The sequence below is a fragment of the Saimiri boliviensis genome, chromosome 3 (genome assembly GCF_048565385.1).
Source record: "Saimiri boliviensis isolate mSaiBol1 chromosome 3, mSaiBol1.pri, whole genome shotgun sequence".
Classification (NCBI taxonomy): Eukaryota; Metazoa; Chordata; class Mammalia; order Primates; family Cebidae; genus Saimiri; species Saimiri boliviensis.
This window is the reverse complement of record NC_133451.1, coordinates 148,321,544-148,349,406: the sequence shown is the minus strand read 5'-3', so window position 1 is coordinate 148,349,406 and position 27,863 is coordinate 148,321,544. Positions and strand designations below refer to the sequence as shown.

General features: G+C 38.8%; 1 protein-coding gene across 2 annotated transcripts in view; it reads right to left on the bottom strand.

The window, feature by feature from the left end:
- Positions 1-3,754: 3,754 nt before the first annotated feature.
- RNF150 (ring finger protein 150) overlaps positions 3,755-27,863 on the bottom strand; it is a 276,189-nt gene continuing 252,080 nt past the window's right edge. The window contains exons 7-8 of one of the 2 annotated variants that reach the window (XM_074396885.1): positions 16,480-16,565; positions 12,176-12,281 (exon numbers count right to left, since the gene is read on the bottom strand). In XM_074396885.1, coding sequence (XP_074252986.1) covers positions 12,261-12,281; positions 16,480-16,565 — 107 coding nt within the window. In that variant the 3' untranslated portion in view covers positions 12,176-12,260. Of the gene's footprint in view, positions 12,282-16,479; positions 16,566-27,863 lie in introns of both variants that reach the window. The other variant, XM_003928023.3, reaches the window with a different exon arrangement.

The window sequence follows — 27,863 nt, the reverse complement described above, 5'->3', positions numbered from 1 at the left end:
TGGATACCATTGCCAAAGCTCTGAAGTATGTTTTTCTCCTTAGAGATTTGAGACCCTTGGCTCCCATTAGATCTATAATATCAATGACAGCTGTGTTGTGTATACAGCTCTCATAGCAACCAAGTGCAGCTGCCCGCCAATAAAGCCTGGCTCTGCTTTCCCCCTTGCCTGTTTAGTAAGTGTCCTTGAGAACAAAGAAGGTGGGAATGTTAGAGGGAGGCACAAAGGGAGTGATTACGTTAGGGGTTATGACTAATCAGGCATGCTCCCTTTGGGAAAGGGTGGGGAATGTCTTCCACAACAGGAAGGAACAAAGGGATTGGGGTGTTTCATTTGTACCTCCTTGTGTGCCAACAGATAGAGGTTACCACTGTTTGGAGATGGCACCTTCTTTGGCTAGGATGCTGTGACTGAAAGTCAATGAGGGGAGATGCAATCACAGTGAACAGAGGCCCCCCATGGCTTCTTCAGTGGCACAGTGGAAAGGTCCTTGTCCCCAATTCTTCTCATAGCCAAGAACAAAGATTTATAGTGAGACTTGAAGGAGGCTCTCTACCTGTAAGTGTGATGAAATAAGAGGTCAAATTGCTTCTGTAGTTGGATCATTAAGAATGGTGGAACTAGTGTTGTAAAATGTCTCATAAAGAGGAGATCTCTCTCAGTCACCTGGTTTTCTTTCTTTCTTTCTGTTTTTTTTTTTTTTTTTTTTTTTTTTTACTGTTGTTGTTTGTTTTCTGAGACAGAATCTCACCCGGTTGCCAGGCTCCAGGCTGGAGTGCAGTGGCAAGATCTTGGCTCACTGCAACCTCCACCTCCCAGGTTCAAGCAATTCTCCTGTCTCAGCCTCCTGAGTAGCTGAGACTACAGGCACACGCCACCACGCCCAGCTAATTTTTTGTATTTTAGTAGAGACGGGGTTTCCCCATGTTGGCCAGGATGGTCTCATCTCTTGACCTCATAATCCAGCCGCCTCGGCCTCCCAAAGTGCTGGGATTACAGGCTTGAGCCACCACGCCCGGCAGTCACTTGATTTTCTTGATCGACATTCACTCTTCTATGGATACTAATTGCCACATAGCAAAAATAACTCATATTCTCCCCCCTACCCTTTGTTCCCAATTTGGTGCAATGCATTATTCAACTAAGGCAAGGAGATGAGTAGCACTACTAACATTGGCTTCTAAAGAATTACTAGACTTAAAACAACAACAACAAACAACAACAACAACAACAACAACAAAAACTAGCCTGGGCGTGGCGGCTCCCGCCTGTAATCCCAGCACTTTGGGAGGCAGAGGTGGGCAGATTACTACAGGTTAGGAATTCAAGACCAGCCTGGCCAATATGGTAAAGCTCCCTCTCTACTAAAAATACAAAAATTAGCCAGTCGTGGTGGTGGGCGCCTGTAATGCCAGTTCCTCAGGAGGCTGAGTCAGGAGAATTGCTTGAATCCAGGAGGCGGAGGTTGCAGTGAGCTGATGTTGTGCCACTGTACTCCAGCCTGGGTGACAGAGTGAGACTCCATCTGAAAAAAAGAACAACAACAGAAAACAAAACAAAACCCAATAACAACAATCATACCAAAAAACAAGAACCGAATACATTTCTGTGTCTTTTGAATGTTGGTTTAGCTTATAGTCCTCCAAACATAGGTATTCACAGAATAAGAGTTGAGTGGCACAGCTGACCCAGCTGGCCCATGACAAAGCTCTGAGGAGTTTTCGTTTTTAGCTACTTAACTTTGTCAAAATCTGGGGTTGTAAACTTTCCAATCTCAAAGGTATGAATACTCTAAATGATGTCTCAAAACAAAAGCCCACAAAATGGAGTTTCTAGGTGGGACAGGCCTCTGCATTCAGGCACAGCATGATAGTACGCCAGGCGGATGCCCAGTGCTCCCCGGCATTCGTGTGACTCTGGGAAATGCCCAGTGACCTCTCCCCAGGTCACACTCACCCCAGCTGAAGCAGGCCCCTGGCTAACAGTGCCCACTCTACATTACCTAACCTTTGCCCCGTCAACTAGGAGCAGGGACAAGAGAGGCAAGGGTCTGTGGAATATGCAAGATTGACAGGAAATGATGTCTAGTAGCTTTTTTAAAAAGTCTGAACACCAACATGTGCCACACAGTGGCCACCTTCAGTGCAGTGTGGAAAAACAAAATCCTTGAAAAAAAGGGTTTATTGTCAATCAGCTTCAGGAAAAGCTGAATTATGGAGTTAAATTAGCGACTTTATTGAAGCCTTCTCAAAAGTTTTTAATAGTGGGCAGGCACAGTGGCTCATGCCTGTAATCCCAGCACTTTGGAAGGCCAAGGTGAGAGGATCACTGGAGGCTAGGAATTAAAGACTAGCCTGGACAACAAAACAAGACCCTGTCTTCTCTACCAAACAAACCAACAAATAAAAAGATAAAAAGTTTTTAACAGCTAATATCAGTTGTATGAAGCTTTACCCCAACTTAAATGAACTTGGGAGTCTGCTGTAAATTCTAGCATATTCCATCCCAAAAAACACATTTCCTCATTTGGGGACCCCTAGACCAGGGGTCTAGTGGAAAGATGATGAAAGTTGAAGTCAGGAGGGCTAGTTTCCAGGTCCTAGGTAATAGCTTTGAACCCACAGCGTCTGGGCAGATAAACATTGCAATAATGGAAGCATAAACGAAGTCTAAAGTACCTTCTAATGTGGCATAGTCATGAATGTTCCTAACAATCCCCTTAGAATATCTTCCTGCCTACAAATTAAAAATAGACTGAGCTTGAGCAAAGCCCCCAGGACACTAATGGCTTCCTGATCTACAGCAGCTCCAGGAGGCCGTGGCACTCAATACCATTTGCATTTTCTTTTTTGGCAGCAAATTATGTGAAATCCATAGCTCCTGCCTGGTTGTGTCCAATCCTGCCTGCTCCTCAGAAAGATGTGCCAGCAGGGAGGGGAATATCACACACTGGGGCCTGTTGTGGGGTGGGGGCTAGGGAAGGGATAGCAGGAGGGTGGGGGGATTGGGGAGGGATAGCATTAGGAGAAATACCTAATGTAGATGACCAGGTGATGGATGGCACGTGTATACCTATGCAACAAACCTGTACGTTCTGCACATGTACCCTAGAACTAAAAGTATAATAAAAAATACATTAAAATGAACAAAAAAGAGGATGTGTCAGGAGTCCCAGCTGGGCCAGTCATAGGGGTCTAGGCCTCACTCAAAAGCCTGTTAGGTTCTAGGACGTGAGGCCAATGACTAGAGACCCCTTCTTTACCGCCTTCCTTTTCCACCCTCCCAGGCCAGAAGGCTCCATCTTTGAAATTTTCTTCGTGTTCCCTTGGTAATCCCAAGGAATTGCTATTTAAAATCCTTTAGAAATATACTAGTAAATATAAAAAAGAAGTCTCTCTGTCCCAGCCCATCTGGCGGCCCCCTGGTATAACTGCCTAATATAAACCTGCCTGAGATAGTCCACAAGCATAGTGCTCAGTTCCTGCCAAGCAGTACCTCAGGCTCATTTCACAGCTGTTCTTCAGAATGGCTCAAAATCTCTCAATCAATTTCCTTGGAACCACAGAGCTAAGACAAGGTTGGTGCATGGCACTTGACTTATCTGAGAAAAATAAGGAAGCTATTATTATCCTTGGTCTTTGGACACAATCATGATTTAACAGTAAATACTGATGTTTTGAAATCCATAGTGCCACCTCTGCAACTCGGGGGTGCGCAACAAAGTCAGGGGATACAGATGACACAAACACAAGCATCTGCTTCCATTTTATTAAAAAAACAAAACCAAATGAAATTTTGCCATGAAATTTCCTGGAATTCACAATCCTCATTTTAAAACCTTTATAGTTGCAATATATATATTTTAGCCAGTATGTAAGAACACGATTGCACTTATTTACATAATAGTCTCCTATATAACAAAAATAGCCATGTTGTAATGATTGAATGTTTCCAACTATCATCCTTATTTCATCACTAGCCCATTATGAGACAAACTGATTATGCTCTCCAAGTACATAGAGAATATAATAAAAGCTAAATAAAAGTCTGTGTCTCCTAATAGAAGACAAATTCCTTTAAAGACAGCTTTTTTTTTTTTTTTTTTTTTCAACTTCTTTGTATTTCAAGAGAGATATAAAGTGCTTTGAAAGGAGCAGGGAAGGTGCCTGACATGGGGAAGAAGGAAATAAATTTATACAGAAAAAATTAAACAACTATACTGCCTTAACTAATCATCTATATATGCACACAACTTTGTACAGTAGATGAGGTTTGGGTAAAACGGCTACATAATCCACTAGTACTTATTTCGGCAATTAAGAACTAACTAAAGCCCAAATTAAAGACTTCCCATGCAAATGTCATCAGGAGTGAGTTTTTGTGATTTTGGGTCAGATGGCATATGAATTAAGGAAGCTCAGACACACAGTCTGAATATGGAGAGGACAGGCAACGCCAAGATGGGATGATCGTCTGCGACCTGCAGACTAGCCAGAAAGACCTTGTGGGGAAGCTAATAGACTTTACTTCGACATCAATCATTTTACAACAGAAGCATTTTGTTGGAAGCATTTGTTTATAATAAAAGTAATTTGTGTTAGGATAGAAAAAAGAGCCATTGGAATTTCCTCTTGCTGGTAGGGAGGAAGATTGATTTAAAGATGGATTTATGATGTCATGTCTGATTATTTATAATTACAGATTCATTATTTGCAGATTTTTTTTCTAGTGGGAAATGATGTGCTGTACAAAATAGTTAAAATAAGTTGTTTCTTTTTCACATTTTTACAACTGGCAATTGCTGGTTATGGTCTGCAGTCTACAAAACTGGGTGTCACATATGTACTGCTTGAGAGGTTCCCCTAAAACCAGAATAATCATCCTCCCAGCTCATGAACATTTTAAAAAACAATACTCATTTTTTGTTTCCAGAAAATGGATGGAATGTAACTTTTCACAAATACAAAATTACTTCATTTTCTAAATGTAAGGGATACCTGTCTATAAAAATAACAGTCCCTCCCCACGCCCACCCCTACATCTCTTTCTAATTATAAAATGGTAGAATCATCTCAGATTACTAATATTAAAGCAGGAAGTAAATATATTATGTACATATACAAAACACATCAGTATTTCACACCATTTACATTCATATGAAAGAAGTCCTTTTATTGATCTTCCTTTGAAATTTCACAAGAATAAAGTTGAGATAAGTTACAAAACAAGCAGCTTCTTGCTTATAACTGCACAAACATTCTTGCCAGAGGCATCTTCTTTGCAAACAGAGCAACATTATCCTCCAGCATTTTGCAGGAGGGCTGTCGACACTGAGACGATCTGTGGGGTCTCCTTCAACTTTTTAGAGTTCGTGACATTGTTTCCTCATTTGATAAACATAGACCAAATTCTCAACTACCAAAGAAATTGTATGATGAAAGGCAAATAACTGGTTGTTGAATTCGTGACCCAAGTCAAAGTAACTTGCTGAAAGAATAATTGCGATTATTCCAGCAGAGGGCACTCTGCCCCTCGCAATAACGTCCTACTGAACAGTAAGTACCATCGACGCCAACACAAATTCATAAGGAAAAGTCCATGTATGTGTTAGTTCTTCAGCTGCTCTATTATACCCATTAGTACAGGCAACAGTTTGGTATCTTCTTCAAAAGAGCAGGATATACTATATTTAGCTAGCTCTTATACATGAAAATTCTTTGGCTATTTAAAATCTTCACATTCTCAAAGAGAACAATATTCTGAGTTCAGTAAAGCGCTAGATTTGTTGGAAAGTTCTGAAGGAAAAGGGACTAAACACTAGACTTTAAAGATGGTGTGGTACGAAGGCCACAATTCAATTTTTAGATTTCAGGATTTAGTAAGGTCAATCAACAGTCTGCAAGAGAAAGCCCCATAAGGTTTAATGGTTTCATTCAACCATGCCACCCACCTTCACCTTCATTTATGAGAACATTAGGAGAAAATTCAACTAGTCAATGGAAGAAACATGTGTTCATTTGGACGGTGATCAGTCTTTGGTTTATACAGCACACATGGTCCCCACATTTTCCCTGCTTCTCCAAAACTGTCACTTCACTAAGAGACCACAGATATTCTGCCAAGCAATGACTTCCAGTAATTCAGATTAAGCAAAATTTTCTAAAGATTTTTCTCCCTCACTGTATTTAGACATTGCAGACCTCTTAAGAGATGTGTGTATTTTTGTCTTATCATTATCATCAGCAAATATTTATCAGGTGGCCATAGAGCAAATGGCTCTGTATAAGTGTAAACGTCAGTAGTAGCACAGGATTAGAAGACCTTTGATCACTGAAATTCCTGAAAAAGCCACTTATGAAGCACTCAAGGCAGTAAAGAGAGATGTGACTGACCTCAGCGGGTTCTTGTAGAACAAACGGGATTGCAATCAAATGGCTCGATATTAAGGGGCCAGCCACGTCTAGCATCTGGACTTGCTTTATTAGTTCTAGGATGATAATTTAGTGTCAATAAAAGGTGCAGAGTGGAAGAATGTGGCTATTGATCTGTGGGTCTTTAAAAATTAATGTTGCTATTACACGGGGTCTGGGGTTGAGTGAGGACAAAAGGAGGGGAGAGGAAGAGCTAAGAGATGATGAGACACTCATATTAGTGTCTTAGAATTAGTCTATGTTCTTTAGGCAATCCCGACCTTCTTTGCAATCATGAGTATTTTAACTTATGAGTATTTAATTCCTTAAAAACATGACCCTCCCCCGCAAACCCCAGGTCAGCTCTAAACCTAGGGATGAGCATTTATTTGGGGACAGCATGCACATTTTGTTAGGCACAGCCCTGCTTTCACCAGCTCCCTAAACAGAGTGACACTCCCATCCCACTGTAACTGCCGACCTCAAATGTACTCATCTATGCAATGGCATGGATGCAGGATCTCGGTGGCCAAGAGCACTGCATGAAGAACCATGCATCCCCACCTTAGGAAGGTAGTCTCTCTGTGTCTCTTTGTCAGTGTTCAGGATAGTGGCCCTCAGATCACTTACGATGAGCAAGCTAAGATGTTAGGAAGCATGGGCGTCCCATCAGATGCAGTATACACGTTTTTCCAAGAAATCCTAACTTTGAGGAAGGTCACAAGTGCTGAGAACGGGAGAAAGCAGAAATAGACAGCATTCTGGAATTGTTGCTTTGCCATTATTTGCCTAGAAAACATGTATGGCAAGGAAGGCTGAAAAAAATGGAAATAGTTGTAAGATGGGTTGAGATACAAGTGGTGTTATAAGAAGTGAAAATGAAACTGACTCCATGAAGGGAGGACATTGGTTTATGGTGAGCTGGTTTGTCTCATCAGAAGTGGCTATAGATACTGCCACACAATAAAAAGAAGAAAAACACCAACAATAGTACAATGGTAATCATGATAATGAGAAGAACTCTGTGGGTAAAGAACCTCCAGTTTTTTTGTCCTGAAGGTTATTTTGGAATTTCTTGCAAGAGAGAAAACATATTAGAAAAAAAAAGGAGGAGAGAGAAGAGGGGGAAATAATTTATGTATGTGTATGTAAAGAAAGGTATAGGCAGTCAGAGAAAAATGGATACAGACAGAAAAGGAAAAGAACTCTAAGTGAGAGAATATATAAAGGTGCTACTAGAAATTGCCTCAGCGGCCTTAGTACCAGAAAAGACTGCCCTGGCTTCACAGAGGGAGTGACTCCACATGCCAGATTTTTTAAAAAAGTTTTGATTCAAGGATTTTTCTTTAAAGTCAGGGTGATACATTCAATGGATAATTAAAGGTCATTTAATTTTTTATGCTCTGCAAAAATATCCATCTAAACAAAACTCATAAATAAGAAAGAACCCTAAGTTAGATCACTGGCATCAGTTTTTATTTTGAGAGTACGTAGCCTCAAGGATGTCAGGGCAGTAACTGAAATGGCAGTAACTGAAATAGCCACTGGGCATGGTGATTTTTGAAATGATCAAACCCAGATCTATGAATTTCCAGGATATTTCACCAGGATGAAGGAAATGTTAAAAACAAGAAAACAAAACAAAACAAATGAATGTTTTTGGACAGAGCTTTGCCTCCATGATTCTAATCATTACCATGTGATGTCAAAAATGGGTAGTACCTTTGCCACTTTTAATTTTGTACCTTCTCCAGAGTGTACTTCTCCCTGCGTAGATGACCAGAGGTGACATTCCAGGGAATATCAAACCCTAGAGATTACGTCAATGTTCAAAAGCTGTATTCATAGTCAGGGCTCAGCTCTTCCGAAGGGACTAGCCACACAGGACATAGCAATTCCTAAAGGTAACCCTACATGATTTTGAGAGAATGTAAATGCTCCTTTTCTTCCCCATAGTGTTGGGGTGGCAGGTGGATGCTGGCTTGGAGTAAAATGCTGGCTGTTGGAGGTGGACATAACACACCAAGCAGAGGCTGGATGGTCACAGGCCCCTAAAGATTCTTTTTCAATAAGGCCACATAAAGTCTTGCATTTGGAGTCAATATGTAATTTCTCATTCTTTCCTCCCAAGTTCATGAGTTTTCACTACAGCTGTGGGACTAGGAGACACCGGGAAAGGACCTCTGTCAACCATGAAGAAGAAGAAGAAGGGGTTGAGGTAACGTTGGGTAATTTCAGTCTGGAGTTCTCTTTGGCTCCTAAGTGCCACATATCCGTCTAAAGGTTTGCCATAGACGTGAGGGGGTATAATTTTGTTTCAGCACCAAATCAGCATGGTTTGTGTGACTTTTAAATAACAACTGGTCAGAGAAGTAACAACAGATGGTCATGGACATCAATGATATGGTCAGAAAGCTCAAGCAGAAATTTTAAAAAGGGTTGCCTGAATCTTTATTCACTGCAAAATAAATGGACCTCTGGGCCTCTCATTAGGCCACTTGGGTGGTATCCAGTTCTCCCTGGAGGTAATTAAGGTTTTAACCTTCTTTTCTTCTGTAAGGGCCAGGGGATCTCATGAGAATACTGGAGGAACTCTAGACCTGCACTGTCCAATTGGCAGCCACTAGCCACATGTCACTATCCAAACTGAAAGGTGCTGTGAGTGTAAAAGACACAATGGATTTAGAGGTAAAAGAAAAAGCAGGTAAAACGTGTCATTAATTTACGTTAGTGACATGTTAAAACAATATTAGGTTAAAGTACATAATTAAAATTATCTTTACCTGTTTCTTTTTACACTTTAAAATGTAGCTAGTAGAAATTTTAAAATCATGTCTGTGACTTGCATTATGTTTCTGCGGGACAGTGCTAATCTAGACTCTTGCTATAGAAAAATGCATATCTTAAAATACATACAGTTTGCATTTGCTTCTAGAGGGTATATATACCCTCTGATACTCATCTTTAGACTACTGGGTCTTCACGTCAGAGTTTCTTCTTTTGGGGAGATAAAGAAGGCTATGAGGAAGGACTGTTGCCCTTTCTTTTGAAAGGGAAACTTTCTGGTTAAGTTTTTATTTTTTTTCTTAAACTATCAAAGCTACAGAAAATCCTCCAGAAACAAACCTTTGGTAAGTCGTGAATGGCAAAGGCTCAGGGGTTTGCAGCAGGACCTCCTTGTGGTCAGATCCACAAGCCTTGGGTTGACCTTTCAGACCCCTCATTGTCTATGAGGCATCCTGTAAGGGCAGCTGTGGCCAGGGCTTGCATATGCAATTAATTCCTGATTCACCTAGTTCTTGGCAGGAAGAGAAAATACTCGTTAATCAGAGGAGTTAACAATTCAAAGCACATTTTCTCTCTGGGAATGGAATACAAGTTTTATTTCTGTTGCTGTTGAATTATTCTTCTAATTCCACTGGACTAACGTTAACGCCAGTAATACTAAAATTTGTTTTGGGCAAAGCTGACTGAAGGAGGAGTAAGTCTATGCTGATTGTGAAAAATAAACACCTTTGAGGTCAAGTGAGAGCTAGGATTTGAAGGTATCCAGAGATCACAATCTCTGTGACTAACAGCAATTTTTAAACAAGGCAAAACAAACCAACTCCTAATTAGACTTAAAACGTCAATCATTTAGATTTTCATTCTCAACAACATAGTTGTGCCAAGTCTCAAAGGCTATTATTACATGTTACATGTCAAGTAACTCTACCTCCTTAAGCTATGAAGCCTGATTGCCACAAGTCATAGCTATCTGCAAGAATGGATTCTGCCTGTGAAAGGCTCATCAGTGGTCCTACAGCCAGAGGAGCGTGGGGAGTCATGTTGTTAAGCCCTTCACTTTATATATGGAGAAGCCAGGGCTTAGTAAGCATGTGGTTCATCAAGGATTCTTGATTCAGAGCTCTCTTCATTCCTCCCTGCCTCTTTTCCTACTCATGGGGGGTGGATTTCATTACAGGAAGCGCTGGACTCTTAGGGAGATGTGACCTTTCTGAAGGTAATAATCATTTTCTTTGCCTTACTGTCTACTTATAAACCATCAAATAGGAAATTGGTGAAGGTGGTGAAAAAAGAGCAGCTAGTGTTCTCCCTTGACCTGCACTCCATGTTTCAGCAGGCTGCAAGGATTTACAGCAGAACCAAACTCTTTTTGAATGAGTATTAGTCTAATGAGGTGGAAAAGCCTCCATCAATACGTGAAAACAACTCATTGAGAAAAGCTTTCTTTCCTAGTTAATCCAAGCTGTGGCCTGATCTTTGCCAGCTGCTAGAGATAAGGTGATCCGTCTGATTGTTCAGGGACACTATCGAGGACTTTAGTCATTTCTGTATCTGGATAGTCTCCATGTATTACAAAATTGCCCACTGAAAAAATAGCACATTTCTGTCATAGTTACAAAAAATGAATAAAAACAGAAACAGTTTAAAAACACTGTTGGGTTTCAGTATGTACTTGATGCCTCTTTTCCTTTCCCTCTCACTTTGTCTAGTTCAGTCAGGATAAACTTGATCTAGCAAATTCTCATGCTGCATACTTTTTGGTTCAAATGATACAGCAAATCACACTTCCTTCCTCACTTGGTATTTGGACACACTCAGGGATCCCTGGGAAGCAATCTGCTAGGGATTCACCTAAATCCTTCCACATGGTCTGGTGAGATTCCACAGAAGTATGTTGAAATTAAGGTAAAAGCTGGGTGCTACTGCAGCCCCGGCTGTGTTTGCCACTGGACTTAAACACGATTGGCTTTTCTCTAGAGCCTCCATCTTTTACAGAACCCATGGACAGAAGTAAGAAAAAAACTGTTCTAGCCCAGGGGAAACCAATGCAATGGGCATTTTGCCTTCAATGGGAAGAATATGCAGTATCTGGTTTTAAAATCTGCCTTACAACTGCCAAAGACTGGATGCCTTGGAGGGGACTTCCGAGTTCAGAATTTCAGCCAAAGACTGTAAGACCCAGATGAATGGAACAGCTTCCCTGGAGCCCTTCTCATGTCATGTGGGCCCTTAATCAAGCCCGGCCAGTGGAAGCCAGTGTGACGTGGCTTAAAATAACCAGCAGTGACCTCAGCAGATTTAGAGCTTAATGTTGGGGTCTCTGGCAGCTGGGATTTTTAAAGGCCCACTTAGAAGAACTTAGATTCTTAATGAAAGCGGGCCTTAGTCCATTTCAGGATGCTGAGGCACTTCTCAAAGCCATGCACACTTCATGCCGAGAGGTCAAGACCATACATCTCAGAGATGGAATACAAACTGATCATAGCAGGAACTGGTGCCTCTAAACAGAAATCTATATAAAAGTGGAGTGAATCAAAGGAAAAACAAAGGAATAGATGGAAACTAAACTACAAATAATCTTTAAAAAGAAATTGCCAAAGAAATCAAAAAACCATGCCAAAAACAAGAATGGTAAGACATAGAAAGAACTGAAACTAAGAAATCCTAAAGGTATCCTTTCAGTCTCTGTTTTAGGAGCTTCTGAAGTGTATGTCTACATGGACATGGGAGCAGAAATCAGCTTTCAACTTCCCAGCTGCCAAGGCCACAGACTGCTGTCCAGATGGAGAAACTGTAACCTGATTGACAAGACTTTGGATATTGCTTTTCGTCAGCATTCTTGAATGGAGCACCCCGGAGTTGCCAAGGTGATCTGGAGGTCTGTGTGTGCCTGGTCCAAGTCTTGGAGCACTCCTCCCTTCCTTCCCCTTGGGTCCTACTATCTCTTTCTTCTGGTTTTGTCATTTCAAGATTTCACCTCTTCACAGTCCTGGTCAGTGGAAAGTTCTACATCAGACAGTCCAACCTCCATTGCCATGATCAAGGAGATGTCAGAATCGCTGCTTACAGCTGGCTCTTGCTCACCTGGGAGAAGAAAGCAAAGTTCACAGTGAACACTGAGCTATGTCTTTGCAAGCTGGTTATTTCAGTACAATTGCCTATAATAATATTCTTTTTAAAGGCCAAGAGACGGTATTAGAAAAATTGGGTATTCCGTAAAACTCTAGTTAAGGCCTTATCTCACATGGGTCAAAAAGCTAAATGCAAACAAAAGAAACTAGAGGCATAAAATATGTTATCTAAGGATATGTCTAAGTAGGAAAATATATAAGTAGGGCAAGAAAGTCTATGTAGAAAAGTAATCAGCAATTCACAGAAGAAAAGCTTGTTACATACGCCTAACATTTAAAAATGTTAAACACGTGTAAAATCAAATCAAAAGGCATATCAAACTCAGGAATTTGCAAAAAAATTTCACAGAAGTTTTTATTCTTAACATATAGAAAGCTTTTAAATCAATAAGAAAAACAGTTCAATAGAAAAATGGACAAAGGTTACCATTAATATAAATGAACAATATAAATGATCATTTATATTAATGGTAACCTTTGTCCGTTTTTCTAATGAACAATATAAATGGTCATTTATATTAATGGTAACCATTTATATTGGTCATTTATATTAATGGTAACCTTTGTCCATTACAAATGACCAATAAATATAAGGTAAAAATAAGATATCCTTTTTTTGGTCTATGTAATCTATACTCTTTAAAAAAAGATAATAGGCTGGGTGTGGTGGCTCATGCCTGTAATCCTAGCACTTTGGGAGGCCAAGGTGGGCGGATCACCTGAGGTAAGGAGTTTGAGACCAGCCTGGCCAACATGGTGAAACCCCATCTTAAAAAAAAAAAAAAGATAATAAAGGCCAAGCATGGTGGCTCATGCTTATAATCCCAGCACTTTGGGAGGCCAACGCGGGTGGATCATGAGGTCAGGAGATTGAGACCATCTTGGCCAACATGGTGAAACCCCGTCTCTACAGAAAAATTAGCTGCGTGTGGTGGCGCATGCCTGTAGTCTCAGCTACTCGGGACGCTAAGGCAGGAGAATGGTTTGAACCCAGGTGGCAGAGATTGCGGTGAGCCGAGATCATGCCACTGCACTCCAGATTTGTGACAGAGTGAGACTGTTTTTTAAAAAAAAGATAATAAGATAATATTACAGTTAAGGATACCCTGAGGTAGGTAGGTACATTGATATATTGCGTATAGAACTGTAAAATTTTCACCCAGTAATTTCATTTCAAGGATGTATTATAGAGAAATAATTTGAGACGCAAAACTATTCAATGAAGCATTATTTACAGTAGCAAAACATTGCAAGTAACTTAAAAGTCCAGCAACAGAGAATATTTGAATAAACTGTATTACTTCTAAAGGACAATCTTGTTATAACCATTAAAATGACGTTTTCAAAGAATTTGTATTTACATGAGAAAATGTTTGCAGTATACTGTTAAGTGAAAACAGAAATATTTAAAGCTTTGTATGCAATGGGGGTCAACAGAGAAAGTTAACTGGAAGCAAGGAAACCAAAAATGCTCACGAGAGTCATCTCTAGTGTTGGGATTTATATTCATTTTCTTTTAACATTTTTTCCCAGTTCTCTCAAATACTCTGCAATAAACATATATCACTTACTCATTAAAGATATATCTACCATGTCCTTACTGCACACTAAGGATTATGCTTAGAGGCTATGGATATAGGTGAGAGCAAGACAATCCCTATCCTCAAGCAGCTTATTGCCTGGTGGGCAGGTTGACCATTCACTGGGCAATTACAACAGAATGAGATAAGCACCAGGCTGGAATATGTACCAGGTATTACAGGGGTAGGTAAGAGGGCTATGTAACCATATACTGGGTGCAATGTCTAAACTGAATCCTAAAGGATAATCTGTGTTATAGTCAGATGAATAAGAAGAAATAATCCTTTAAGCAATAGCATGTACAGATGGCTGGAGGTGATAGGGAGCTGTGGGCAGGCAGATATCAGAGGGTTTTTAATTTGACTGGAATGCAGAGTCAAGCTAGGGGATATGGATAGCGGAGGCCAGAGAGCTGGGCTGCATAAAGGCAGCTTTAAACCCAAAAGGTCTTGTATTTTCTCTTAATTTGCAGAAAAAAACTATGCAATTGAAAAAATGACAAAAATGTTAAGTACTGAAGAATAATAATGATATAATACTTTTGTTCTGATAATCTCTAATGTAATTTTTTCATGTTGTGGCACACTTAAGAAAAATACATGAGTTTCATGAAGGACAGTGAATTTCTAAGATGTTTTAAAGGAGACAAATAAAGAGAACTAACAAAGAATGATGGCGTGAAAAATCAGTTTTAAAGAAATGGGGTATTTCACAGGGAAATATCCAACTTGAAGACTAAGCTCTAATATGCCTCCTAGATCCATTATTGCAGGAAGTTTGCAGCAATGTAACAACAGATCAATGGTTAAACGAAAACCCTGGAAGCAGCTCTATAAAGACTCAAGTCTTTTATTATTTAAAAACAGTGGCATTCCACAAATAGTCAAGAAAACTAGTCATTTAGAAAAAAGTGAAACTGGATCTGTGCCTCATACTTCACTACAAAATACATTCTAAGCTGGCTATATATAAAATCTCCCATCTTTATTTTGTGTGTGTGTGTGTGTGTGTGTGTGTGTGTGTGTGTGTGTGTGTATACACCTCTTTTTCATTTATCTTCTCCAGAGCCATCTGGTGCCTCTGATCCATCCGGTGCCTCTGATCCCTGACCTTCCCGGAACTCTCAAGTGCAAATTACGGTGGTTCTCCCTTTCCCCATGGGTGATCGGTCCTTGTTTTCTCAGCAGGGCCGTGGCTTGCTGTTGTGCAGGATGTGCACTGCTCCTCTCCAGAGCACACCTTCACTCTGGAGTCTGAGTGAGCAGTGGCTCTTGAAGTGGAGTAGTGGCTCTTGAATGGAGCCAGATGCAGGGGCTTACTGTTTCTCCAGTCTACCGAGTCATGGACGGTTCATCTGTTTTTTCCAGTTGCTGTAATTGCGTTATTTTCTCTTCTTGCATTTTCCCTATCCATGTCTTCCTCTATCTTAAAAAAAAATCCCTTCACTGTAGTTTTTGTGGAATTTTGGGAGAGACTGGGAGTGGATTCACATGGCAGGTCCACTCTTTTTACTCAGTGCTCTCCTTAAACATCATTTTTACAATAAGAACAATATGCATATACTTTATACTTATGAGAACTAGGAATCCACTTTACTTTATGCTATATTCTAGTCTCTGCTGTTAGTAACTGCATGGTGTTACTTTGTATAAATTGCTTTTCTCCTTTAGGGCTAAAGTTTAATTGCCTAGAAAATGAGAATTTGGACTGGACAAATTAGAGTCCTTTCCAGTTGTTGTTTATACAGGCTTATGTGTTGATGCCAATCTAGTACAGGACCTCCTGCATAGTGGGTTCCTGATGAATAATTATTAGATAGAATGACCACTGAGAAACAAAATTGCCCTTTAAAATTTATTATTTATTTATTTATTATACTTTAAGTTCTGGGGCTCATGTGCAGATCGTGCAGGTTTGTCACATGGGCATACACGTGCCATGGTGGTGGTTTGCTGCATCCGTCGCCCTGTCATCTACATTAAATATTTCTCCTAATGCTACCCCTCCCCAATGCCCCCATTCCCTGCTATTCCTCTCCTAGCCCTCCACCCCCAGGTCCTGGTGTGTGATGTTCCCCTCCCTGCGTCCGTGTGTTTTCATTGTTCAGCACCCAGTTATGAGTGAGAACATGTAGTGTTAAAGTTGCCTTTTTTTTACAATTCTTCATATTGTTTTCATTTTTTCATTTTTTTCTTAATAAAAAAGCCCTGCTATTGTATATTTAGCACAAGTATGCATGAATGGCAGAATTCCCACTTGGAGGTGTAATGAAAGCTGAGATCTTATTCCTGGAGATAAAAAATGAGACTTCTACTTATAGGGAGTTTAATTTCCACTTCTTTTTTTTTCAGTGGCCCATCAATCAACTCAGCTCATAGAAAGCCAAAATTTTCAGCTCACAGTTAAACTGGAAGTCAACCAAAGAGCTCATCATGGAGTGAAATTTATGGCTTTCATATGGATCCAGCAAAAAAAAAAAAAAAAAAAAAAAAAAGCACAGATAAAGAGCTGACTTAGTTACAGATCTACAGAGACATAACTCACTGCTACCTACAGTGGCAGCTTCTCACCTTCACTCTGGCTTTGCAACCACCAGCCTCAGAAGATTCCACAGATTCATTCACACCTTGTTGTTTTGTAAATGGGAGTATGTGAACTGAAAGAAAAAGGGGCCACAGGGACTGCTGTAACTATTAGCTGCTGAATTCATGGTGTTACTTTGGAAATTAAGATTGTTCTGTACAGTGCAAGGCAAAGATGAATTCAAATAAATGAAAATAGAGAAATTTGCAAAAATGGTTCAATTTTTATGATATAACATTGCAGCAATATCATCTAATCATTTTCCATTTAAACACTTGTTTTTCGAATAATCTGAGGACATGAAATTATTCTAAGTATGTCCTATGTTTTTAATCAAACTTGGTTTGTTCCATAATTTTTGACAGTGCGTTTATTGTTTAATCAAGGCAGATGTTTTACTTAAAACATGAATGAAAACCTTGTTAGCAAAGTATTTAGAAGGTTCTCTGTAGGTGGTATTAATCGGGGACTATAAGTAGCTATTAACAACATAAATGTTCACTGAATTTGCCTCCTTCTCTGCAAAAACAAACAAAAACTGATGTAAAAGTAATATTAGCCCTCATTTGATACAACAACCCTTTGATGCATATATTTTCATTCTTGTTTTATAGATGAGAAGTACTCATAGTCCATTTGACATAGCAGAATAATATCTATTTGATACACTTTCTTCTCTTGGTTTTCACATATTATATTGAGAGATTTAATCAGGAAGTAATCTGATCCACCTAATATTTTAAGAGGTCACTCTTGCTGTTACATGAAAAATAGATCAGCAGGACACCGGGCAGAAGGAATCCAGTTAGGAAACTATTGCAGCAGAACAGACGAAATACGGTGGCTTGTTGTGGCAAAAAGGTGGAGATAAGGGGGAAAATCAAAGAATGATTTAGATGAAGGATCCACAGAAAATGATGGAGTAGCCAAGGGCAGTAAAACAGGAGAAAGCAAAAAATAATTCCTATGTTTTTGGGCAATACAGATACCATATATTGAGCCAGGGAAACCGGAGAAGGAACAGGTGTTAGAACTACATCAAGAGTTCAGGTTTGCATATGCTATGTTTGAGATGCTCATAAGGCACCCAAGGTTGATGTGGAGTTGGCAGCTAGATACTTGAGTCTGGAGTTTAGAGACCATGATTGTCAATGCATTTGGAAGTCTTCAGCACAGAGAAGGTATTTCAAACCATAGAAGAGATGATTTTTTTTTTTTTTTTTTGAAGTGATTGTAGCATGGAAAGCTAAGGCCAGGGACAGAACTTGAAGAAACCCAAATACTTAGAGCCAAAGACTCAAACTGTTGACCCTCAATGCTGTTTTGTTTGGCCTGCACAATGTTTTGTTTCAAATGTGAATTAGTTAGCAATATTTAGAAGTCTGGACATTTCATATACAAATTTATATTTGAAATTTCTCTTGGAAAAAGGAAGATCTGGCAATATGTGCCTGATTCCCAGATGGACATCACTGGTGGGAGCTGAGAAAGAGCTGTGCCATTTAGCCCAAGGAACTCAGGCTCCAGGTCATCACAGTCACCAAATAGGTTACATCAGTGGTTCCCATTACTTGCCTGGCTTGTGCAGACATTTGTTTGAGTTTGAAATCTCATACTTAGGAGGAGAGCAGAAGAACAGCAGAGGAAGGTAATCCTCCAAAAGAGCCTGAAGATGTCCGGAGATGGTAACAGGAAAACTAGAAGAATATAGTGTCATTGATTCGTTTCCTCATTTTCCTTTAAATATACTTTCGTTTTTTATAAATAAAATCTATACCCAAGGAAAAGAGAGACGATGGCATTACTGAATTGGCTGAGGTGGACTTAAAGACTGATCCCAAGTCATCTCATTCTCTGCCTTCAATCTTCTTGTCACAGTGTTACAGAGCGTCTGATTAGATGGAGCAGAAAATACTGTATTTTATTACTTTATTTTTGAGCCAGGGTCTCTCTCTGCTGCCCAGGCTGGAGTGCTGTGGTGCGATCTCGGCTCAGTGCACTCTCTGCCTTACAGCTCAAGCCATCCTCCCACCTCAGTCTCCCAAGTAGCTGGGACCACATGTGTGTACCACCATGCCCAGATAATTTTTGTATTTTTTGTAGAGACAGAGTTTCGCTATTGCCAGGCTGGTCTTGAGCTCCTGGGCTCAAGAAATCCTCCTGTCTTGCCCTGGAAAGTGCTTGGATTATAGGCATAAGCCACCATGCCCAGCCTATTCTATTTTAAATGGAGTTCTGTGACCTACTTTGTTCTCATAACTAATTTCCACTTTAATTTTGAGTAAAATCTATCAGTAGCCTAAACTGTGGTTAACCAAATAATTCTCAGTGGTGGGATTTGTTAATTCCATTTAGTCCATAAATTATTAATATCTTTGGTTTATCTCCTTCCTCTTAAATACATAAAATGTTACCTAAAGACTCACAAGTTTCCCTTTGTGAAGCAGGCATTGCAGTTGTAGTTCTGCTGTGGTTTTGACATAATTGTCGATAACAGTGTGCTCCATGACTGTTCAAGTTCTTTCCAACCTTGAGAAGATAAGACCCTGCAATCTGCCCTCTTCAGTGCTGGGCACGTCCAGGGTCTTGATCAACTCCCTGGCTCAAGCTCATTCCATTATCAAGGTTCCCATGTCAGGATCGTGCTGCACTTTCATAAAGAGAAGCCACTTCGTAAATGCTTCTAGAATTGAAATGAAATTGTAGTTGCTTTCTGGCCACATAGGGCCTAAGTTTTTAATTTTAATAGCTAATAACAATATTAATGCTTACTGAGTATTTAGTCCATACCAAGAACTATGCTTTACTTTTTTGAGACTGGGTTTCGCTCTCTCACCCAGGCCGGAGCTTAGTGGTACAACCATAGCTCACTGCAGCCTTTATCTTTTTTTTTTTTTTTTTTTTTTTTTGAGACAGGGTTTCACTCTGCCACCCAGACTGGAATGCAGTGGCACGATCTCGGCTCACTGCAACCTCTGCCTCCTGGGTTCAAATGATTCTCCTGGCTTAGCCTCCTGAGTAGCTAGGACTACAGGTGCCCACCCCCTCACCCATGTAGCTTCTATCTTAAGTGATTCCCCTGCTCCAGCCTCTCAAGAAGATTATTTTATTTTACTTAAAAAAATTTTTAAGTAGAGACAAAGTCTCACTATATTGACTGGGCTGGACTTGAACTCCTGATCTCAAGCAATCCTCCCTCTTTGGCCTCCTGAAGTGCTGGGATTACAGACATAAGCCACCATGCCCACCCTACACTAAGTGCTTTAAATAATTTAATATTAATAATTAAACTATGACACGGAAAGTATTACTATTTCTGTTTTCAGGTAATAAAACCAAGGCTCAAACAGGTAAAAAATTCTGCAGCTTACATACCAGTGAGTTGGAACCAGAATTCAAATCCACTTTTATCTGACTGCAGAGTCCATGAACTTGACCAAGATCTACTATTTTTTTTTTTTTTTGGTGAGGGGACAGGGTCTTGCTCCATCTCCCAGGCTGGAGTGCAGTGGGGTGATCATAGTTCACTGTAGCCTTGGACTCCTGGGCTCAAGCAATCTTCCCACTTCAGCCTTCCAAGTAGCTTGGGCTACCTACTGGCATGCACGACCTCCATCTGGCTAGTCAATTATTTTTTTTTTTTCATAGAGATGGAGTCTTACTATGTTGCCGAGCTGGGTTTTCAACTCCTGGCTTTAAGGCATCCTCTCACCTTGGCTTCCAAAGCACTAGGATTACAGGAGTGAGACACCACACCTGGTCCATAATCTGTTCTTTAGTTGAGATTCTTAACCTAAGGATTAGTGATTTGTGGGGTGGGGCTGGGGGATTAGGCATTTAAAATTACATACACACTTTTTTATAGCTACATATAGGCCTTTTCCTGGTAGTTTTCATCAGGAAGAACCGTTCACTTAAATGATTTTGCATCCCTGGTGAGCTGGATAACACATTACAGTAAGCAACAGAATGGCCTGGTTTTGTTTGTGTTTTTTTTTAAATGTATATTTTGGTTTACTTTCCACTAGTGATGTGTTCTATTAACTTGACATGATAGTTTTCACATGAAGTCATGCTTTCTTACTTAATTGTTTCTTTATGGTGCTTATTCAAAGCTAAGGCAGAAAACTATCTTTCCCAGAAGTAGGTTTATTTACTCTACTGCCTGTCTTATGAAAGAAGGCACAGACCAGTAGCAGGCTGGCATAAGTCCTCCTCTGTTAGGAATTAACAAACATTGCCCTAGGAATAAGTGCTCTCTGTTTTGAGAGAAAATAAGGTGGTGGTGAATATAATCCCCCAGGTGGCCTATTCTCCAAGAGGTCTGGTGTTTGCATGCTGGGAATTGCTCTGGATTATACAAAAGCTTATTTTTCTACATGTACTTAAAAAGTAAGGTTTCAAAGAAGAATAGCATCTTTCTGTCCACTGCTACTGATGCTTATCTTCTTGAAAATAGGGCATCATTTCCAATCAACCCTGTATTGTACAAGAGCACCATAGGGAAGGCATTTTCAACCATATTGGTTAAATTATAATGTTGCTGTCTTTTCATCTCAAAATGTGGAACTCCCTCCAGGCTGGGGCAGTGCCTATATAGCCTGTCATAATCTTAGTGGGAAAGTTAATTAGACTTTAAATGCAGAGTGTTTGCAATAAAGAAATGTGTCTCTTTGAATTCTTTTGCTTAGCAAGAATGTCTAAGGAGATAAACTACTTCCGCTTTGATTTATATTTTCCCATTTATGAGTGGCCTCTGATATGAAAGTGGCAAGGTCTCTGGACTGCTTCATCAGAGGGTATGCAATAGGGTGGATACTAATAGCTCGGGTGCACTGGCTCCTTCCTACGTGCCAGGCATTGTGCTATGCCATTAAATATATCACACAATATTACCCCTATGACTGCTTCACATGTTATAGGTGAGTTTGAGCACATAGAAGACGGAAGAAATGGGATCTCAATGCAAGCCAGTGATATTGACAATTGTGCTATTCTAGAATGGCAGAGCTACTAGAGTTGTATTTGGCTGCTAAGTTGTTCTTATAGACAAGACTCAGCCACATTTGGAAACTAAGCAGGCTTGTGATACAAATTCATCCATTTGGCCAAGTGACTTCTAGAACTGTTCAGATATAACTGACACTTTTGCCTTTTCAGTTCCTTCTCCATAATTGCAAATATATACATGTTGAGGTCAAATCAGGAAAATTCTTTCTCACCTTTCAGATGGGAAAGTTTAAAATATTGTTTTTATTTGGATTTGGCGAAGGAGAATTCCCTGGAAGCCTATATATTAAATTAGATCACATAGTTAGGATTTCACTTTGCTTTTATCTCTTTGCTGTTGGTTTTCTTTCCCTGTGACACTTCACCCAGCAGGGGAAAGATTTTCTCTAACTGCTCAAATTTCTTACTGATTTCCTTGGCAGTTCATTCATTGAGTCATTCCTTACTAAGTGCCAAAAGAAGAGACAATGTGACTTTTACATTAGTTTTACATTTGTTTTTTCAGGGAAGAAGGCAAAATCTAGTGCACATTTATGCTGTCAACGGTTTCTTTACAATGCTCAATTAGTACCACCTATAGAGAACCTTAAGCATTAAGCATAATATCTGGTAGATTAAAGACTCTTGACGAGCATAAATATGACTGGTACAAAAAAGGAGTGTAAAAGAGAAAGCGGCCAAATGGATTTAGAGAGATAGGCAGAGGTCATCCATATTTTTTCATTTCTGAAACTGTACAAAATTATCTATAGACCCCATTTATTCATTCAACAATTCACTTAATCATTATTCAATAGGTGTTTATTTAACATGTATTAGGTACACAGTACTGTTGATGAACAGGGTGGAGGAAAGAAAGGTGACCTAAATACGGGCTCTGACCTTAAGCTGAATTTGATCTACCGAACGAGATCAGATTTTTATCCATAGAAATTTAATACAAGGTGACATATGCTAAAAGGGAGGTGTAAATAAAATGTTAAGGAAACAAAGGTGTGGGGAAAATATCACCTCCAACTGGGTAACCAAGAGGATTCATGAAGTAGGTTACATGTAGGCTGGCAGTGCGGATCTCATTAGTATTGGGAGGCATGGAGGTAAGGGGAAATGAAATTCCTTTCAGGAGGGCCAGCACGATTATAGCAATCATCAAAGCAAATTTCAAGGGCATGTGGATGGTTTTGCTTGCCTGTAGCTTAGTGTATGAAGAATGAGGAATGGTTCAGACAGGTCACTGTGGCTCCAGAAATGTTGGCTGTGGTTTCAATCAAATCAGAGGAAGAAAGATTCTCTATATCCCCATCAACATTTATTTTCTCTCTCTCTCTCTCTCTCTCTCTCTCTCTCTCTCTCTCTGTGTGTGTGTGTGTGTGTGTGTGTGTGTGTGTGTGTTTTAAATAATAGCCATCCTAACAGCTTAAAGTGATATCTCATTGTGATTTTTTTTTTTTTTCCCAACAGAATCTTGCTTTTGCTCCATCACCCAGACTGGAGTACAGTGGTACAATCTTGGCTCACTGCACCTTCGCCTCCCAGGCTCAAGCAATTCTTGTGCCTCAGCCTCCCACATAGCTGGGATTACAGGTGTGCACTACCGTGCCCATCTAATTTTTGTATTTTTAGTAGAGACGGAGTTTCACCATATTAGCCAGGGCTGGTCTTGAACTACTGGTTTCAAGTTGATCCACCTGCCTTGGCCTCCCAAAGTGCTGATATTACAGGTGTGAGTCACTGCTCCCAGCCTCATTGTGGTTTTGATTTATATTTCCCTGATGATCAGTGATATTAAGTATCGTTTTTTATGCTTATTGACCATTTATATGTTTTCTTAGGAAAATTATCTATTCAAATCCTTTGCCTGTTTTCAATAGGGTTATTTATTCTGTAAATTGAGTTGTAGGACTTCTTTGTGTATCCTGGATATTAGTACCTTATCAAATATATGGTTTGCAAATATTTTCTCCCATTCAATAGGCTGTCTTTTCACTCTGCTGACTGTTTACTGTGCAAAAGATTTTAGTTTAATGTAGTCCAATTTGTCTATCTTTGTTTTTGTGCATTTGGTGTCATTTCCAAGAAATCTTTACCAAATACAATGCCATGAAGCTTTCTCCCTCCTGTTTTCCTCTAGGAGTTTTATAGTTTCAGGTCTTAGATTTAGGTCTTTAATTCATTTGGAGTGAATTTGTGTATGCTTATCCTGTATGATAAAAGTCCAATTTCTTTTGCATGTGGACCTCCAGTTTTCTTAACACCATTTTTTGACACTATCCTTCCACCATCATGTAGTTTTGGCTCACTGTTGAGGATTATTTGACCATATACATGAAGATTTCTCTTCTGTTTTATTGGTCTATATGTCTGTCTTTATGCCAGCACCATATTGTTTTGATTGCTGTCACTCTGTAATATGTTTTAAATTAGGAAGTCTGAGGCCTTCAGTTTTGTTCTTCTTTCCCATGATTGTTTTGGCTATTTGGAATAAATATGAGTTTTAGGATTGTTTTTCTGTTTCTGCAAATAAAAAAAATGACATTGGGATTTTGACAAAGATTCCATGGAATTTACAGATTGCTTTGGGTAGTATGGACATTTTAACAACATTGTCTTCCAATCCCTGAACATGGGATATCTTTCCATTTATTTATGTCTTAATTTTTTTAGCAATGTTTTATAGTTTTCAGTGTACAAGTCTTTCATCTTATTCATTAAGTTTATTCCTATTTTCATTTTGCTGCTATCATAAATAGAACTGTTTTCTTAATTTCCTTTCATATTGTTACAGAAATTCAATTAATCTTTTATGTTAATTTTGTATCCTGCACTTTGGGAGGCTGAGGCAGGAGGATCACTTGAGCCCAGGAGTTCAAGACCAGTCTGAGTAATACAGCAAGATCTTGTCTCTACAGATGAAAATAAAACTAGCCTGGCATGGTGGCACATGCCTATGGTTCCAGCTACTTGGGAAGCTAAGGTGGAAGGATTACTTGAGCCAAGGTTGAGGCTTCAGTTAACTGTGATTGTGCCACTGCACTCCATCCTGGGTGACAGAGCAAAGTACCATCTCGAAAAGAAAAACAAAAACTGCACCTAGCAACTTTGACTTTGCTGAATTAGTTTATTAGTTTTAAGAGTGTTTGAAGTGTGGAATCTTTAAAGTTTTCTACATATAAGATAATGTCATTTTGTGAACAGAGATAATTTGATTTCCTCCTTTCTAATTTGGATGCTTTTTATTTATTTATTTTCTTGCCTAATTGCTCTGACTAGAACTTCCAGTACTATATTTAATAGTAGTGGTAAGAGTGAGCATTCTTGTCTTGTTCCTGATCTTGGAAGAAAAGCTTTCAGTTTTTCACCATCTAGTATGATGTTAGCTATAGACTTTTCATAGCTGGCCTTTCTTATGTTGAGGAAATTTCCTTCTCTTCCTAGTTTGTTGAATATTTTTATTATGAAAGCATATTGAATTTTTTCAAATGCATTTTCTGCATCAATTGAGATAATCATGTGATTTTTATTCTTTGTTCTGTTAATGTGGTGTATTACACTGACTAATTTTTTTTTTTTTTTTTTTTTTTTTTTTTTTTTTTTTTTTTGTATATTGAACAGTACTTGCATTCCAGAGATAAATCCCACTTGGTCATGGTATATAATCTTGTAATGTACTGTTGAAATTGATTTACTCATGTTTTGTCAAAGATTTTTGCATCAATATTCATTGATTATATTGGTCTGTAATTTTGTTTTCTTGTAGTATCTTTGTCTGGATTTGGTATCAGGATAATACACACCTCATAAAGTGAGTTTAGAAGTGTTCCCTCCTTATCAGGTTTTTTTTTTTTTGGAAGAGTTTGAGAAGAACTGTCATAAAATCTTTTTTAAAATGTTTGGGATAATTCCCCAGTAAAGCCACCTGGTCCTGTTTGTTTGTTTGTTTTTTTAATCTAAAGGTCTTTTTATTACTGGTTCAATTGCCCTACTAGTGATAGGTCTATTAAAGTTTACATTTCTTCATTATTCAGTTATAATAGATTGCATGTGTCTAGGAATTTATACATTTCTCCTAGGTTATTCATAGGTATATTTCTGTCCACAATAGTCTCTTATTTCTTTGGCATTAGTTTTAATGTCTTTTCTTTAATGTCTAACTATTTATTCAAGTTTTATTTTAGTTAGTCTAGCTAAGGATCCTTTGGTTGATCCTTTCAAAACACAAATTCTAAGTCATGTTGCTTTATTCCATTGATCTTTCTATTCTCTATTTAATTTATATCTGCTCTAATCTTTATTATTCCCTTAAAATTCTGGTAATTTTGAATTTGGTTTATTTTCCTTTCTCTAGTTCCTTGAGGTATAAAGTTTGGTTGTTTGAGATCCTTCTTTTATATATATATACACACAAACACACATATATATACACATATATATACATATGTATACGTGTATATATATATTATTGTATTTTAGGTTTTGAGGTACATGTGAAGAATATGCAAGATTGTTGCATAGGTATATACATGGCAATGTGGTTTGCTGCCTTCCTCCCTATCACCTATATTTTTGAAACACAGTCTGTCTCTATTATTCAGGCTGGAATGCAGTGGCATGATCTTGGCTCACTGCAATCTCCACTTTCTGGGCTCAAGCCATCCTCCCACTTCAGCATCTCGAGTAGCTGGGACTAGAGGCATGCATTACCACACCTGGATAATTTTTGAATTTTTGGAGAGATGAAGTTTCGCTGTGTTGCCCAGGCTGGTCTCAAACTTGTGAGCTCAAGGATCCATTTGCCTCAGCCTCCCAAAGTGCTGGAATTGCAAAGTATTAGCCACCATACCTGGCACCTTTGTACTTCTCTTGTGACCTTCCATAAGTCTTGGTATGTTACCTTTTTGTTTTCATTTGTCTCAAGACATTTTATAATTTACCTTGTGATTTCTTCTTTAACCCGCTGGTTATTCAAGAGTGTGTTGATGGGCATGGGAGCTCATGCCTGTAAACCCAGCAATTTGGGAAGCCAAGGTGGGAGGACTGCTTGAGCCCAGGAGTTTGAGACCAGGTTGGGCAACATCGTGAGACTATGTCTCTAATGAAAAAAAAAAAAAAAAAAAGCAAAATAGCCAAGCACAGTGACATGTTCCTGTAGTTCCAGCTACTCAGGAGGTTGAGGTGGGAGGATATCATGAATCCAGGAGTTCCAGGCTGCAATGAACTATGATCACATCACTGTACTCCAGCCTGGGTGACAAAGCAAGACCATCTTTTTTAAAAAAGAGGATGTTTAATTTCTATATTTTGATGAGCTTTCCAGTTTGCTATTGATTTCTAGTTTCATTTCACTGTGGGTAGAAAAGATATTTGGTATGATTTCAATCTTCTTAAATTTCTTAAGACTTGTTCTGTGGCCTAACGTGATCTATCCTTGAGAATGTTTCATGTGCATTTGTGAAAAATGGGTATTCTGTTACTGTTGGGTAGAATGTCCTGTATATGTCTGTTAGTTCCAACTGATTTACAGTGTTTTTCTATGCCAGCTGTGCCTATTTTTCTCAGTCTGGTTTTCTACCTATTTTTGAAAACGGGGTATTAAAATCTCTTATTGTGTTAATATTTTCCCTTTCAATTCTGTACATGTTTGTTTCATATATTTCAGTGCTCTGTTAAATATATATTAATAGTTGTTTTATCTTCCTGAATAATTAACCTTTTTATCATTATATAATGACATTCTTTGTCTCTTGTGACAGTTGTTTAGTCTATTTTGTTTCTTTGTACCACTTCTGTTCTTTTTCTGGTTATTATCATTTGCATGGAATATGTTTTTTTCATCTTTTCTCTTTAGCTCAGTGTGTCCTTAAATCTAAAGTGAGTGCCTTGTACATAGCTATAGTTGCCTCTTTTCATTAATTTATTTATCTTTTGAGCTGACAGATTAATCTCTTCACAGTTAAACTTATTACTGATAGGGAAGCACTTGTTATTTTCATTTTATTGCTTTATCTGTTGTAACTATCTCTCTTTTTCCCTCTCTCTTGCTGCCTTCTTTTTAATTTTGTTCCTTTTTTGTAGCACTATATTTCAATTCCTTTCTCATTTATCTTTTGTGTGCTTTTTTGGGTAGTTTCTTTGTGGTTCCTAGAGAGATGACATAAAACACATTAGAATTATAGTAATCTATTTTAAGATAATGTCACATAAAAAAACTCTACTCTTTTATATACTCCCATCTATACTAAGTTATTGATGTTGTAAATCATATCTTTTTTATATTTTATATCCATTAACATAGTTTTTTTACCTGTCTTTTAAATTCTATACCAGAATGAAAAGTGATTTATGCACCACCATTACAGTATTT